The sequence below is a fragment of the Chiloscyllium plagiosum genome, chromosome 48 (genome assembly GCF_004010195.1).
Source record: "Chiloscyllium plagiosum isolate BGI_BamShark_2017 chromosome 48, ASM401019v2, whole genome shotgun sequence".
Taxonomy (NCBI): Eukaryota; Metazoa; Chordata; class Chondrichthyes; order Orectolobiformes; family Hemiscylliidae; genus Chiloscyllium; species Chiloscyllium plagiosum.
This window is the reverse complement of record NC_057757.1, coordinates 4,077,301-4,091,430: the sequence shown is the minus strand read 5'-3', so window position 1 is coordinate 4,091,430 and position 14,130 is coordinate 4,077,301. Positions and strand designations below refer to the sequence as shown.

The 14,130-nt window shown below is 49.1% G+C and overlaps 1 protein-coding gene across 1 annotated transcript; it reads left to right on the top strand.

Annotated features, from left to right (window-relative positions):
- Positions 1 to 422: 422 nt before the first annotated feature.
- Positions 423 to 10,873, top strand: LOC122544428. Its single transcript, XM_043683677.1, has 3 exons — positions 423 to 759; positions 3,326 to 3,667; positions 10,558 to 10,873. The coding sequence occupies exons 1-3, from the start codon at positions 585 to 587 to the stop codon at positions 10,644 to 10,646; spliced, it is 606 nt and encodes a 201-aa protein (XP_043539612.1). The 5' UTR covers positions 423 to 584; the 3' UTR covers positions 10,647 to 10,873.
- The last annotated feature ends 3,257 nt before the right edge of the window (positions 10,874 to 14,130 follow it).

The following is a 14,130-nucleotide window of genomic DNA, read 5'->3' as shown; positions in this document are numbered from 1 at the left end:
CACCCTCAGCACTGACCCTCTGACAGTGCCCATTCCCTCAGCACTGACCCTCTGACAGTGCCCATTCCCTCAGCACTGACACTCTGACAGTGTGGCACCCCCTCAGCACTGACCCCCTGATAGTGCGGCACTTCCTCAGCGCTCCTCAACACCGACCCTTAGAGTATGCAGTTCGTCCTCACTACAACTCCACACACTCTTGACCCTCTGAGCGAAGAAATTCCTCCTGAGCTCAGTCTGAAGTTGGCACCCCTTTACTCTGAGATGGTGCCCTCTGACCCTAAGCTCTCCCAGCAGGGGGAAACATCCGCTCAACGTTGACCCTTAATGAATCTGCTACTTTTCAACGAGATTACCTGTGAAGCAGGTGACCGGGGTGATGGGGGCGGGTGTCATAATCGGAGTCACTTTGTCCCATAGGACAGGCACTGTGCAGGAATGTAGTCTCCAACGTATCGGTTACATGTGGGAACTCAGTCGTCCTGCCGTGCCAAGCTACTGGTGTGGCGGAGCCCACTAGCATCATCTGGCAGAAACAATCGACTGGCGGTGACTTGGTGGTGCATGGGCAGCCAGAAGACTCCATGGGCAATCGCCAAAGTGCCTGGTACAAGAACAGGACCATGCTGCATCCCAACCATAACCTGACCCTCCAGAATGCCAAGCTGAACGACAGTGGCACCTACCTTTGTTTCATCCGCCCGAACCCCCAGCAGAAGAGTGAACTTTGCTCCATGGTTTCGCTGGGCGTCAGTCAAGGTAAGCAGCCTTTGTAGAATAGAAACGTAGAAATAGGAATAGGTGGATGCCATTTGGCCCCTCGAGCTTGCTCCACCATTCAATAGGATCTTGGCTGAATGTTGAGCTCAATTGCATCCGGTGTGGAAACAGGCCCTTCGGCCCAACCAGTCCACACCAACCCTCCAAAGAGTAACCCACCCAGACCCATTTCCCTCTGACTAATGCACCTAGCACTACGGGCAATTTAGCATGACCAATTCACCTGACCTGCACATCTTTGGACTGTGGGAGGAAACTGGAGCACCCAGAGGAAACCCACGCAGACACGGGGAGAATGTGCAAACTCCACACAGATAGTCACCCAAGGCTGGAATCGAACTTGGGAAGCTAATGCTGTGAGGCAGCAGTGCTAATCACTGAGCCACCAAGCCACCTCCCTACTCTCGCCCTACTGCGAGTGGCACTGTGGCTCAGTGCTTAGCCCTGCTGACTCACAGTGCCAGGGACCCCAGTTTGATTCCAGCCTCGGGTGACTGTCTATGTGGAGCTTACACGTTCCCTTGGTATCTGCGTGGGTTTCCTCTGGGTGCTCTGGTTTCCTCCTGTCATGTGCAGTGTAGGGTGGATTGGCCATGCTAAATTGCCCAATGTGTGCAGGTTATATGTATTAATCAGGGGTAAATGTAGATTAATAGGGGAATAAGTCTGGGTGGCTTATTCTTTGGAGGTTCATCAGTGGTGGGTAATTTGTTGGAGGGCTCTGTGAGGGACAGAATCGACATTTGGAAAGGCAAGGACTAATTAGGGATGGTCAGCATGGCTTTGTGCGTGGGAAGCAACTTGATTTGAGTTTTTTTGAAGAAGTGAGCAAATTGGTGAAGGCAGAGTGGCGGAAATGGGCGTTAGAAAGATACCGCATTGTAGACTTGTTAGCAAGGATCAGTCACAGGGATCCGGGGAGGGCCAGCCAATTCGATACTGACTTGGCTTGATGGTAGGAGACAGGAGGCTTGTTTTTCAGACTGGAGGCCTGTGACCAGCAGTGTGTCACAAGAATCAGTTCTGGGTCCACTGTCGTTTGCCATTTATCGAAACAATGATAAATTGTTTAGACAAATTTATCTAAATTTATAGTGGGTGGTGTGTGCATGGAATGAGCTGCCAGAGGAACTGCTGGAGTCTGGTACAATTGCAATATTTAAAAGGCATTTGAATGGATACATGAATAGGAAAGCTTTTAGCGGGACGTAGGCCAAACACAGGCAAATGGGACTAGTTTAGTTTGGTAAACCAGGTCAGCATGGACAAGTTGGGCTGAAGGGTCTGTTTCTGTGCCAAAGGGTTCGGTCCTTGGATTCCCCAGCTATTTACAATCCATGTTACCGACGTGGATACAAGGATAGAAGGCTGTACAGCCAAATTTGCAGACAACACTAAAATAGGCAGGACAATATATTGCAATGATGAAATAAGAATCTTACAAATGCATATAGATTGGTTAGGAGAGTGGGCGGAAATGTGGCAGATGGAGTGTAATGTGGATAAGCGTGAGGTTGTGCATTTCGGTTGGTTAAATGGGAAGATGACCTATTATCTAAATGGGGAGAGACTTAAAGGTGGTCAGGTGCAGAGGTTTCTGACTGTCTTTATTCATGAGTCCCATAAAACTAGCATGCAGCTAAACAGATAATAAAGAAAATGAATTGCTTTTATAGCTAAAGGAATAGAATATAAAGGTAAGGAAGCATTGTTGCAACTGTACAAGCAACTGGTGAGACCACACCTGGAGTATTGTGCACAGTTTCGGTCTCTTTGTTTGAGGAAAGATGCAGTGGCATTGGAGGCATTTCGGAGGAGGTTCACTAGATCGATCCCAGAGATGAAGGGTTTGTCGTATGGAGAGAGATTGAACAGACTAGGCCTATACTCTCTGTGATTTAGATGAATATGGGGATATCAAATGGAGGTATTCAAGATGATGAAAGGTGTGGATAAAGTAGACGTGGAGTGAATGCTTCCTCTTGCGGGACATTCTGGGTCGAGAGGTCACAGTCTTAGGATAAAGGGGAAGCAAATTTAAAACAGAGTTGGGGAGAAGCGAGTTCTCCCAAAGGATTGTGAATCCGTGAAATTCGCTACCCCAAAGTGCAGTGGATGCTGGGACAACGAGTAAATTTAAGGAGGAATTTGACAGATTTTTAATTGGTAATGTGTCGAAGAGATAGGGGGAGAAGGTAGGAAAATGGGGGTGAGGAGTGAATCAGCCATGATGGAATGGCTGAGCAGACTTGATGGGCCGAATGGCCTAATTCCATTCCTTTATCTTATGAATTTATGTATGATTCTTTGACAGGAGGTAAGGAACACAATGGGAGGAAATTTCTTTGGGATTCTCCCTCCCAGAGGCTCCATTGGCAGATTGATCTGAATGAATGGGGGGATGTGGGAGCCCAGGATCGATCATGTCAGGATTAAAAATGGCGGAGGGAGATGAATGGTCCTCCCATCTATTCTCTTCTGCTTCCGACATGAGGATGTATTGAGTCCCTCCTGCTGTGACGCTGTTGTTTTCCTGTCTTTGCAGACGCCGATGTTTTCTGGGCAGTGCACTCCGAGGTCAGAGCGAAACATGGGGAAGAGCTGAGTTTTCACTGGGGCTTGAACCTGCACTGTATCACCACTGACGACCTGGGAGTGAACTGCGGGATCCACAACTCTACCGAGCAGCGCCGCTTCGAGCTGCGGAGAGTGGGGGCAGCCGGAGGAGCCCGCTCCGAGCTCCCCGTCCTGATCCTGGAAGAGGCCGGCGGATTGGCCAGCTTCCGCGTGCCGGGCTTCTCCTTCGGGCGGCCAGGGGGTGCCATCGAGTGTTGCCTGGACAACGGCAGGAAGGAGGTGTGTGCCCGCGCCAGGGTCAACATCATGGGTACGTTGGATCGGAGCGCCTGCACGATCAGCCCTGTCCCCTCCCCACCCCCACCCCAACTGCACCATCATTTGCCAACAGAGGCCAATTGGCCCATCAATTCCCAGGCTGTCCCCCTACTGAGCGACCTAGTCAGTCCCCTTCCCCTGTGTCCCTTCCCAATTTCTTCTCAAACTCCATCACGTTCACTTCCATAGTCCTCCAACCAGCCTCACTTCCAGGCCATGATTTCTCACTGATTGAAAGTTCTTCTCTGTATCTCCATTGCAACCCTTCCTCTGAGTTCAGGCCAGTAATCAGCATCTTATTTTCTCTGCTATATCTCCGCAAGGTCGTAATGTTGGCCAGGCCTCAATCAAATCTCCCCTTGGCCCCTTTTTACCTGAGGAGACCAACCCTAGTTCTTCCAATGTATGATCAGAATTCCCAATTTCCTGAACTGATCCAAGTAAATCTCCTCCACCCATGTGGCTTTGAAGGATCTTCCATTCCACCTTGAGTGAACTGGGTGCAATACATTCTGGAGCACCCCATCCCCTCCCTCCTCCAGCCATTCAACACTTCTCCACTTAGAGTCATAGAGTCATACAGATGTACAGCATGGAAACAGACCCTTCGGTCCAATCCATCCTTGCCGACCAGATATCCCAACCCGATCTAGGCCCACCTGCCAGCACCCGGCCCATATCCCTCCAAACCCTTCTTATTCATATACCCATCCAAATGCCTCTTAAATGTTGCATTTGTACCAACCTCCACCACTTCCTCTGGCAGCTCATTCCATACACGCACCACCCTCTGTGTGAAAAAGTTGTCCCGTAGGTCTCTTACATCTTTCCCCTCTCACCCTAAACCTATGCCCTCTAGTTTTGGACTCCCCAACTCCAGGGAAAAGACTTTGCCTATTTACCCTATCCAGGCCCCTCATAATTTTGTAAATCTCTATAAAGTCACCCCTCAGCCTCCAATGCTCCAGGGAAAGCAGCCCCAGCCTGTTCAACCTCTCCCTAATTAGTTCATGTCTAAATGCAACAAGCTCTGGACGGTATCCAGGTTTGGGCAGACAAGTGGCAAAGAACATTCATGACACATAAATGCCAGGTTGTGACCATCCCCAACAAGAGAGATTCGAACCATCAGCCCATGCTGTTAGTGGTGTTGCCATCAATGAAACCTCCCCAATATCAACATCCTGGGGGCTACCGTTGCCCAGAAACTGCACACAGTGGCTACAAAGGAGAAAGTGAGGACTGCAGATCAGAGTCGAGAGCATGGCGCTGGAAGAGCACAGCAGGTCAGGCAGCATCCCAGGAGCAGGAGAATCGATGATTCAGGATTCCTGATGAAGGACTTCTGCCCGAAACGTTGATTCTCCTGCTCCTTGATGCTGTCTGACCTGCTGTGCCTTTCCAGCACCACACTCTCCACAGCGGCTACAAATGCAAGTTAGAATACTGCAGCGGGTAGGTCATTTCCTGACTCTCCGAAGCCTGTCCACCATCGACAAGGCACAACTCAGGAGAGTGAGGGGATACTCCCCACTTGCCCCTGGATAGTGGGCAGCTCCAACAACACTCAAGAAGCTTGACACCATCCAGGGACAAAGCAGCCCCCGCTCGATTTGCATCAAATCCACAAGCATCCCCTCCCTCCACCACCAACGCTCAGTAGCAGCAGTGTGTACCGTCTGCAAGATGCGCTGCAGAAACTCACCAAAAATCCTCAGACAGCACCTTCCAAACCTATGGTCACTTCCATCGAGAAGGACAAGAGCAGCAGATACTTGGGAACACCACCCCCTGCAAGTTCCCCTCTGAGCCCCTCACCATCCCGACTTATCATAGATAAGGCCCGTCAAAAAGGCCCTTTGGCCTATCAAGTCTGCACTGACAATAACCGCCACTAAAAGTGCACTCATCCCAATTTCCTGCACTTGTCCTATACCCTTGAATGTTGTGATATTTGAAGAAAGTACTCTTCCAAATATTTTTTCGTTACCTTCCTAGGCAATGCATTCCGGATTCCCACCACCCACTGAGTGTAAAGGTGTTTTCCCCAAATCCCCTCTGAATCTCCTGACCCTTACCTTAAAAATGCGCCCGCTCATGATTGACCCCTCAACCAAGGGGAACGGCTGCTCTCGATTCACTCTGTCCATACCCCTCAGAATCTTACACACCTCAATCATGTCTCCCCTCAGTTTTCTCTGCTCGAGAGAAAACAACCTAAGCCTATCTAGTCTCTCCTTGTAGCTCAATGTCTCCATCCTGGTGAACCTCCTCTGTAAGCCCTCCAGTGCTATCCCATCCTTTCTGTTCTGAGGTGACCAGAACTGCACACAGTCCTCCAACTGTGGCCTAACCAACACTCTGTATATTACCTCCTTACTCCTTATACTCTATGCCACAACTGAGGATAGCAAATGTCCCATACGTCTTCTTAACTATCTGATTCACGTGCTCTGCTGTCTTCAGGGATCTGTGAATAATTACCCCAAGAGCCCTCTATTCCGACCCAGTGTCCTACCATTCATTAAATACTCCATCATCTTGTTTCTTCGTCCAAAGTGCAACACCGCACACTTAGAGTCATAGTCATAGAGATGTACAGCATGGAAACAGACCCTTCGGTCCAATCTATCCATGCCGACCAGATATCCCAACACAATCTAGTCCCACCTGCCAGCACCCGGTCCATATCCCTCCAAACCCTTCCTATTCATGCACCCATCCAAATGCCTCTTAAGTGTTGCAATTGTATCAGCCTCCACCACTTCCTCTGGCAGCTCATTCCATACACGTACCACCCTCTGCCTGAAAACGTTGCCTCTTAGGTCTCTTTTATACCTTTCCCCTCTCACCCTAAACTATGCCCTCTAGTTCTGGACTCCCCAACGCCAGGGAAAAGTCTTTGCCTATTTATCCTATCCATGCCCCTCATAATTTTGTAAACCTCTATAAGGTCACCCCTCAGCCTCCGACGCTCCAGGGAAAACAGCCCCAGCCTGTTCAGCCTCTCCCTATAGCTCAAATCCTCCAACCCTGGCAACATTATCAGGCTTAAACACCATCTGCCATTGGTCTGCCCATTTGACTGACCTATCCATATCTTCCTATAATCTACAACCATGTTCTTTGCTTTTCACCATTTTACCAATCTTGGTGCCATCTATAGATTTGCTTAATGTTCCCCCCACATTTTCATCCATATCATTTATGTCTATAACAAACAATAATTTGGAGATATATCGGCCAAAATCCTGCAACTCCCTCCCTAACGGATGCTGCATCTGGCGTGCAGGTTTTATGACTTTAGAGTTTCACTTGGCCAGTGTACCCAACATCCCTTGCTGTTTGGCCCTGTGTTAGGGATCCCTACACCACACGGGACTGCAGCGGTTCAAGAAGGCAGATCCCCCCCCGCCTTCTCAAGGGGCAATTAGGGACTGGGCGACAAAACCTGGAATTGAAAATCTAATGATAATCATTACTGACTGTTGGGAAAAAAAACGTCTGATTCCACACACAAAGTGGGACAGAGGGGTCTGGAACTCTCTTCCATAAACAGCAGTGGATCAGTTGTTAATTTTACATCTGAGATAGATAAAGTTTTGTTTAGCAAAAGGTGTGAAGGCATCTGGGCCAAAGGCAGGTATAGGGAGTAAGGCTACGACCAGTGAGTGGCGGAACAGGCTCAAGAGGCTGAATGGCCTACTCCTGTTCCGCTTGCTCACAACCTGTGTATACATAAGAAACGTAAGAAGAGTGGGGGAGTTTAGAGACAGGGTGGCAATGACTGGGAGATTAGCAGAGAGAATGAGCAGATGTTATCCCAATGTTAACCATTCCCCCATTGAAAGCATTGGCACCATATGCCATTGAGGTGGACCAATGATTCAGGGAGGGTTGATAAAGATGTGCAGGTTAGGGTGGATTGGCCACGCTAAATTGTTCAGGGATGTGTGGGTTAGGTGCATTAGGCGAAAGTGAGGACTGCGGTTGCTGGAGATTAGAGTCAAGATTAGAGTGGTGCTGGAAAAGCACAGCAGGTCAGGCAGCATCCGAGGAGCAGGTAAAGTCGACGTTTCAGGCAGGAGTCCTTCATCAGTTAGGTGCATTAGATCAGATTACTTACAGCGTGGAAGCAGGCCCTCTGGCCCAACAAGTCCACACCGACCCTCCGAAGAGCAATCCACCCAGATCCATTCACCCCTTCACCTAACACTACGGGCAACATAGCATGGCCAATTCACCTAACCTGCACATTTTTTGGACGGTGGGAGGAAGCCAGAGCACCCGCAGGAAACTCGCACAGACACGGGGAGAATGTGCACACTCCACACAGACGGTTGCCTGAGGTGGGAATTGAACCCAGGTCCCCGGCGCTGTGAGGTAACAGTGCTAACCACTGTGCCACCGTGCTGCCCATAGTCAGAGGTAAATGGCTAATGCACTAATGGGGTAGGGGAGTGGTTCTGGGAGGGTTACTGTTTGGAGGGTCAGTGTGGGCTGTTGGGCTGAATGGCCTGTTTCAACACTTAGGTGTTTTATGATTCTATGAAAACACTGTGTCTGTGTGAGTCTGACTCTGCCCATTCATGCTTTTTTTTGTCTTTAAAAGCTCCAAAGCTATTTACTTTGCTTTCTATGGTGCAGACATCTCATAACCAGATTTACAGCAGCCCTGTTCAGGAGAAAAATGACAGGACCAATCCTTCCTAAAGACACTTCTTGTCATTTAGTTTTTTGAAAAAGTAACCGAAAAGATAGATGAGGGCAGAGCGGTAGGTATTGGTCACTTGGACTTCAGTAAAGCCTTCAACAAGCTTCTGCACGGTCAACCAGTTCAAAAGCTAGATCATAGGGGATTCAGGGTGAGTTTGCCAATTGGATACAGAATTGGCTCGATAATAAGAGACAGAGGATAGTGGTGGAGGATCGTTTTCCAAACTGGAGACCTGGTACCAATAGTGTGCCACAGAGATTGGTGCTGGGTCCACCTTTGTTTGTCATTTAAATTGAATCCTGACAGCATGAAAACAGGCCAATTGGCCCAACAAGTCCACACCATCCCTCTGAAGGGTAGCCCACCCCAACCCATTCCACTACCCTATTACTCTACATTTACACCTAACTAATGCGCCTAACCTACACATGCCTGAACACTATAGGCAACTTAGCATGGCCAATTCACCTAACCTGCACATTTTTGCACTGTGGGAGGAAACTGGAGCGCCCGAAGGAAACCCACGCAGACATAGAGAGAATGTGCAAACTCCACACACAGTCAGTCGCCCGAGGCTGGAATCGAACCTGGGTCCCTGATGCTGTGAGGCAGCAGTGCTAACTAACCACTGAGCCACCGTGCCGCCCTACGTGATGCCTCACCAGCATCGTGTGCGACTGCAACGTGACATCCCAACTCCTACACTCAAAAGTCAGAGTAACAAAGGCAAGCGTGCTAAACATCTTCTTAACCACCCTGTCTACATGTGAGGCAAACATCAAAGAATCATGTACCTGAACCCCTAGGTCCCTCTCTGTTCTACAACACTACCCAGGGCCCTACGTTTAATCGTACAAGCCCTCCCCTCGTTTGTTTTACCAAAATGCAACACCTTGCATTTATCCAAATTAAACTCCATCTGCCACTCTGCCCATTGACACAAACGATCAAGATCTCTTTGTAATCTTAAATAATCTTCCTCCCTATTCAGCAATGTTGGTGTCATTCACAAAGTTACTAACCATGCCTTCTATTTTGGTAAAATAATCAAGGACAGGGCTTGTACAATTAAAACGAGGGCCCTGGCTGGTGTTGTAGAATAGAGAGATCAAGGGGTTCAGGTACATAATTCTTTGATGTTTGCATCATATGTAGACAGGATGGTTCAGAAGGCGTTTAGCCCGCTTGCCTTCATTACTTAGAATTTTGAGTGTGGGAGGTGGGATGTTATGTTGCAGTTGTACAAGATGCTGGTGAGGTGTCTTCTGAAGCACTGTGCACTTCTGGTCACCCTGTTGTAGGAAGGATATTGGAGAGGGTTCAGAAGAGATTTACCAGGATGTTGCTGGTTATAAGGAGAGGCTAGGCAGGCTGGGATTTTTTTTTCCACTAGAACGTAGGAGATGACTTCACAGAGATTTATAAAATCGGAAGGTGTATAGGTAAGGTGAATGCCAGGTGTATTTTCCTTAAGGTGGAGAATTTCAAGACGAGGGAGAAAGATTTAAAAAAGGACGTGGGGGCAGACGTTTTACACGGAGAGTGGTTCGTGTGTGGAGGGAACTTCTTGAGGAAGTGGGGGATGCGGGTACAACGTTTAAAAGACATTTGGATAAGTTCATGAACGGGAAAGGTTTGGAGGGATATGGGCCAGGAGCAGGGCAGGTGGGGACTAGTTTAGTTTGGGATTTTGGTCTGCACGGACTGGTTGGGCCGAAGGGTCTGTTTCCGTGCTGTGGGACTGTATGACAGCGGGGGGACAGGAGCAGAGACGAAGAGAAATGCGTTCATCCAGGTGGTGAGGATTAGAACAGAACAGCACAGTATCAGGCCCTTCAGCCCACGATATTGTGCTGAATTAAACTAATCCCTTCTGCCTGCTCCTGGCTTTTATCTCTCCAAATATTTCCCTTTCATCTACTTATCCAAACATCTTTTAAACATTGTAACTGTACCCGCTCCACCACTTCCTCTGGAAGTTCATTCCACACACGAACGTGGTCCATATCCCTCTATTCCTCACATATTCAAGTGCTTATCTAAAAGCTCCTGAAATGCTCCTATTGTATCTGCCTCTATCACCACCCCTGGCAGCACATTCCAGACTCCTATCACTCTCGAATGTTCTCTGCCTGCTCTGATCTCTTGCGTTCTTATACCGACAGGGTCCACAAACAGCACTGGCTCAACACACCGGGGACGCCATCAACTCTTAACCTTGTTGCTGCTGACCTTCGTCATGGTTACTTTGTGAAAATAAGGGACTTTTTCAGCAGAACTGGTGATAGCTGAGCACAGATGAGGATGCAAATCTGCTTCCCCAAATGTCAGAGAGAGGAAGCAGCCTCTGCCTTCTCTTATAAGTCAGATGTTTACAGCACAGGAAGAGGTCAGTCAATCCTTCCGCAGTTTCCAGTTCTGAGCCCGTTCGGAGGAGGTTGATCATCACCATGTTGTCGAAATAAAGGTTTCAGGTTTTAACTGATTCTGACACGGCTCCGTGCCACACACGCACTGCATCTCGGGAGTCCCGAAGACGGGTCAATACCAGAAACGTTGACTTCTGCACCTCCTGATGCTGCCTGGCTTGCTGTGTTCTTCCAGCCTCCTGCCTGTCTACCTTGGATCCCAGCATCTGCAGTTTTTTTTTCTGTCTCGGGGAAAGCAGAAGGTTGGCTGGAGGAACTCCAGCTGAAGTCTGGGAGCAACACCGAGAGAAGGAACAGCGACGGACCCCACTGCAGCTATACCGCAGATCTTGGAAGTTTCATAGAGTCCCTATAGTGTAGAAACAGGCCCTTCAGCCCAACAAGTCCATACTGACTCTCTGAAGAGAATCCCATCCAGACCCGTTGCCCTGTTACTCTACATTTACCCCTGACTAATGCACCTAACTCACACATTCCTGGACACTATGGGCAATTTAGCATGGCCAATCCACCCTAACCTGTGCGTATATGAATAGGAAGGGTTTGGAGGGATATGGGCTGGGTGGTGGCAGGTGGGACCAGATTGGGTTGGGGTATCTGGTCAGCATGGACAAGTTGGACTGAAGAGTCTGTTTCTGCGTTGTACATCTCTGTGACTATAACCTGCACATTCATGGACACTAATGCATGGCCAATCCACCATAACCTGCACACTATAGCACGGTCAATTCACCCTAACCTGCACACTCTAGCACCGCCAATCCACCCTAACCTGCACATCTTTGAATTGTGGGAGGAAACCAGAGCACCCAGAGGAAACCCACGCAGACACGGGGAGAATGTGAAACTCCACAGACAGATACCCCAAGGTTGGAATCGAACCCAGGTCCCTGACACTGTGAGACAACAGTGCTAACCACAGAGCCACCATGCCATCCCGCGCTGGGAAGATTGTCCTTGCCCCCAGGGTCTCCTTGCCCCTCGTGACATTTTCTGCCATTTCAGCTACTCCTGCTTCAGAGTCGCAGGTTCGAATCCCTCTCTGTGGCAGAGCTTGGGGGTGGGGGGATGGGGGTGCAAGAAGGTAAACTTGATTGATTGATTGTCACGCATACCAAAGTACAGTGACAAGAATTGTTTATGAGCAGACCACAGTGAGCAAAGGATGCACAGATGAAATACACTCAGACAGAGGCACACAGGGCATTCCCTGGGCAAGATCAACTTGGCTCAGAGGAGCATGGGAAAATGTCAAGGATGGACAAGGGAATTAACGCCCTCCCCCCCCCCCCGCCAATAGCTACCTCTCTCCAGAAGGAGGGAGAACGCAAGAGTTAACGATCTGGCCATTGTCACATTACTCCTCTGTGGGATCTTGCTGTGCAGATGACGACGGTTCCCAGTGCCGCGGCAGCGCCAAGACTTCGGATCTGGTTCCTGACTCTTTCTGGAGCGTAGGACCCGGAATTAAAACCCAACCTGACAGCGACTGCACTGTCGATGTTCGTAAAAGTCGCCCCCCCCACCTTCAGGCCCTCCCATTCAGGAGGCAAATCCACTCTCCCTCACCTGCTCAGGGCCTACACGTGACTCCAGACCTGAAGGCGTTAACACGTAACTGCCCTCTAAGATGGTCCACTCGGTTCCAAGGGGCTGCAGTTAGGGATAGGGGTCTTGACAGCAATCGCATGGAATGGTTGACAAAACAAAGTTCCGGAAGGGCGCTATACCAATTCAAAGTCTTTTCTCCTCTCTATTTCCTTTCTCTTCCCCTCAGGAAGTCTCTGGATTGTGTCCACTGAGTTTTAATTCTCAGCTACACTAGGAACTGATGATAATCAGAGGGTTCAAGGGTTAAGCTTTCAGGAGGAACATTAAGAAGTAAGAACAGGGGGAGGCCATTCACCCCCTCGAATCTGCTCTGCCTCGAACACCATCAGTACTGATCTTATCTTGGCCTCAATTCCACTCTGCTGCCTGCTCTCCACAGCCCCTTTAACCTGTTACTAATTAAAAATCTGTCTCCTCCTTACGTTTACCCAGCTTCCATAGCACTCTGGACGAGTGAATTGCACAGATTCCTCACCCTTTGAGAGAAGTAATTCTTCCCCATCTCTGTTTTAAATCTGCCATCCCTTGTCCCAAAACTGTGACCTCTCGTTCCAGATCGCCCTACACAGGGAATCACCCTCTCTACATCAATTTTGTCAATCCCCTTTCGCATCTTATAGACCTCAGTTATATCTTCTCTCCTTCTAAACACCAGGCAGTATACAGCACTCCATCTCTGTTCATAAGACATTCTTTGTCTCTGGAATCAATCTGGTGAATCTGCTCTGAGTTGCCTCCAATGTGTGAACTGTTAATGGCTAGTCCTCCCAGTCTTGCTGGATAGAGCCAGCAATGTGAGAGCAAGCCATTTTTGGACTATCTAGTCCACACCGACCCTGTGAACAGTATCATGTTCAAGTCGTTTTGCCTAATCTGTGGCTTTTTCATTTACCAGTTATTTTTCTTTGCAACCAGCACTCACACTTCAACAGTGGTTGAGAAGTTTACAGTTTGCGAATGGAACAATTCTACATGAGACTGCTTCCCACTCTCTAGTCGGTATTAATCAGAACTCACACCTTGCATGTGTTAAAACCCTGTTGTAAGGTTTACTGAAAGTTGCATCTGACCAGACCTTTGGTGACAGTACCTTTGGTTGTGGGTGTAAAAGCAGTCCACTGCTGATAGAATCTGCATGATCTCCCTCCGCAAGGACTGTGCAGCTCAAGAAAGAGGCCATTCCACCATCTGAATCCCTCCAGTATGGGAACAGGCCATTCGGCCCAACAAGTCCACACCAACCTTCTGAACAGTAACCCAGCCAGATCCATTCCCCTACCCTAACTAATACACCAATATATCCCTGGACATATGGGCAATTTCCCATGGTCAATCCGCCCTAACCTGCATATCTTTGGAGTGTGGGAGGAAACCGGAGTACCCGGAGGTTACTCATGCAGACACGGGGAGAACGTGCAAACTCCACACCAACAGTCGACTGAACCTGAGTCCCTGGCACTGTGAGGCAGGGGTGTTAACCGCTGAGCCACTGTGCCCACCCCTGGTCCAGTCTCTCCTCACCTCCTCTTCATCTCACCCCTTCTCCCAGAAGCAAAACACTGCGGGGGATCGGGAACATAAATGGAGAGCTGCTGGAGAAACTCAGCAGGTCTGGCATGATTTGAAGGAGGGAGCATTTAGCCCCTTAAGCCTGTTCCAACATTCACCAGCTGATCCCTGGCCTAACTCCACTTTTTG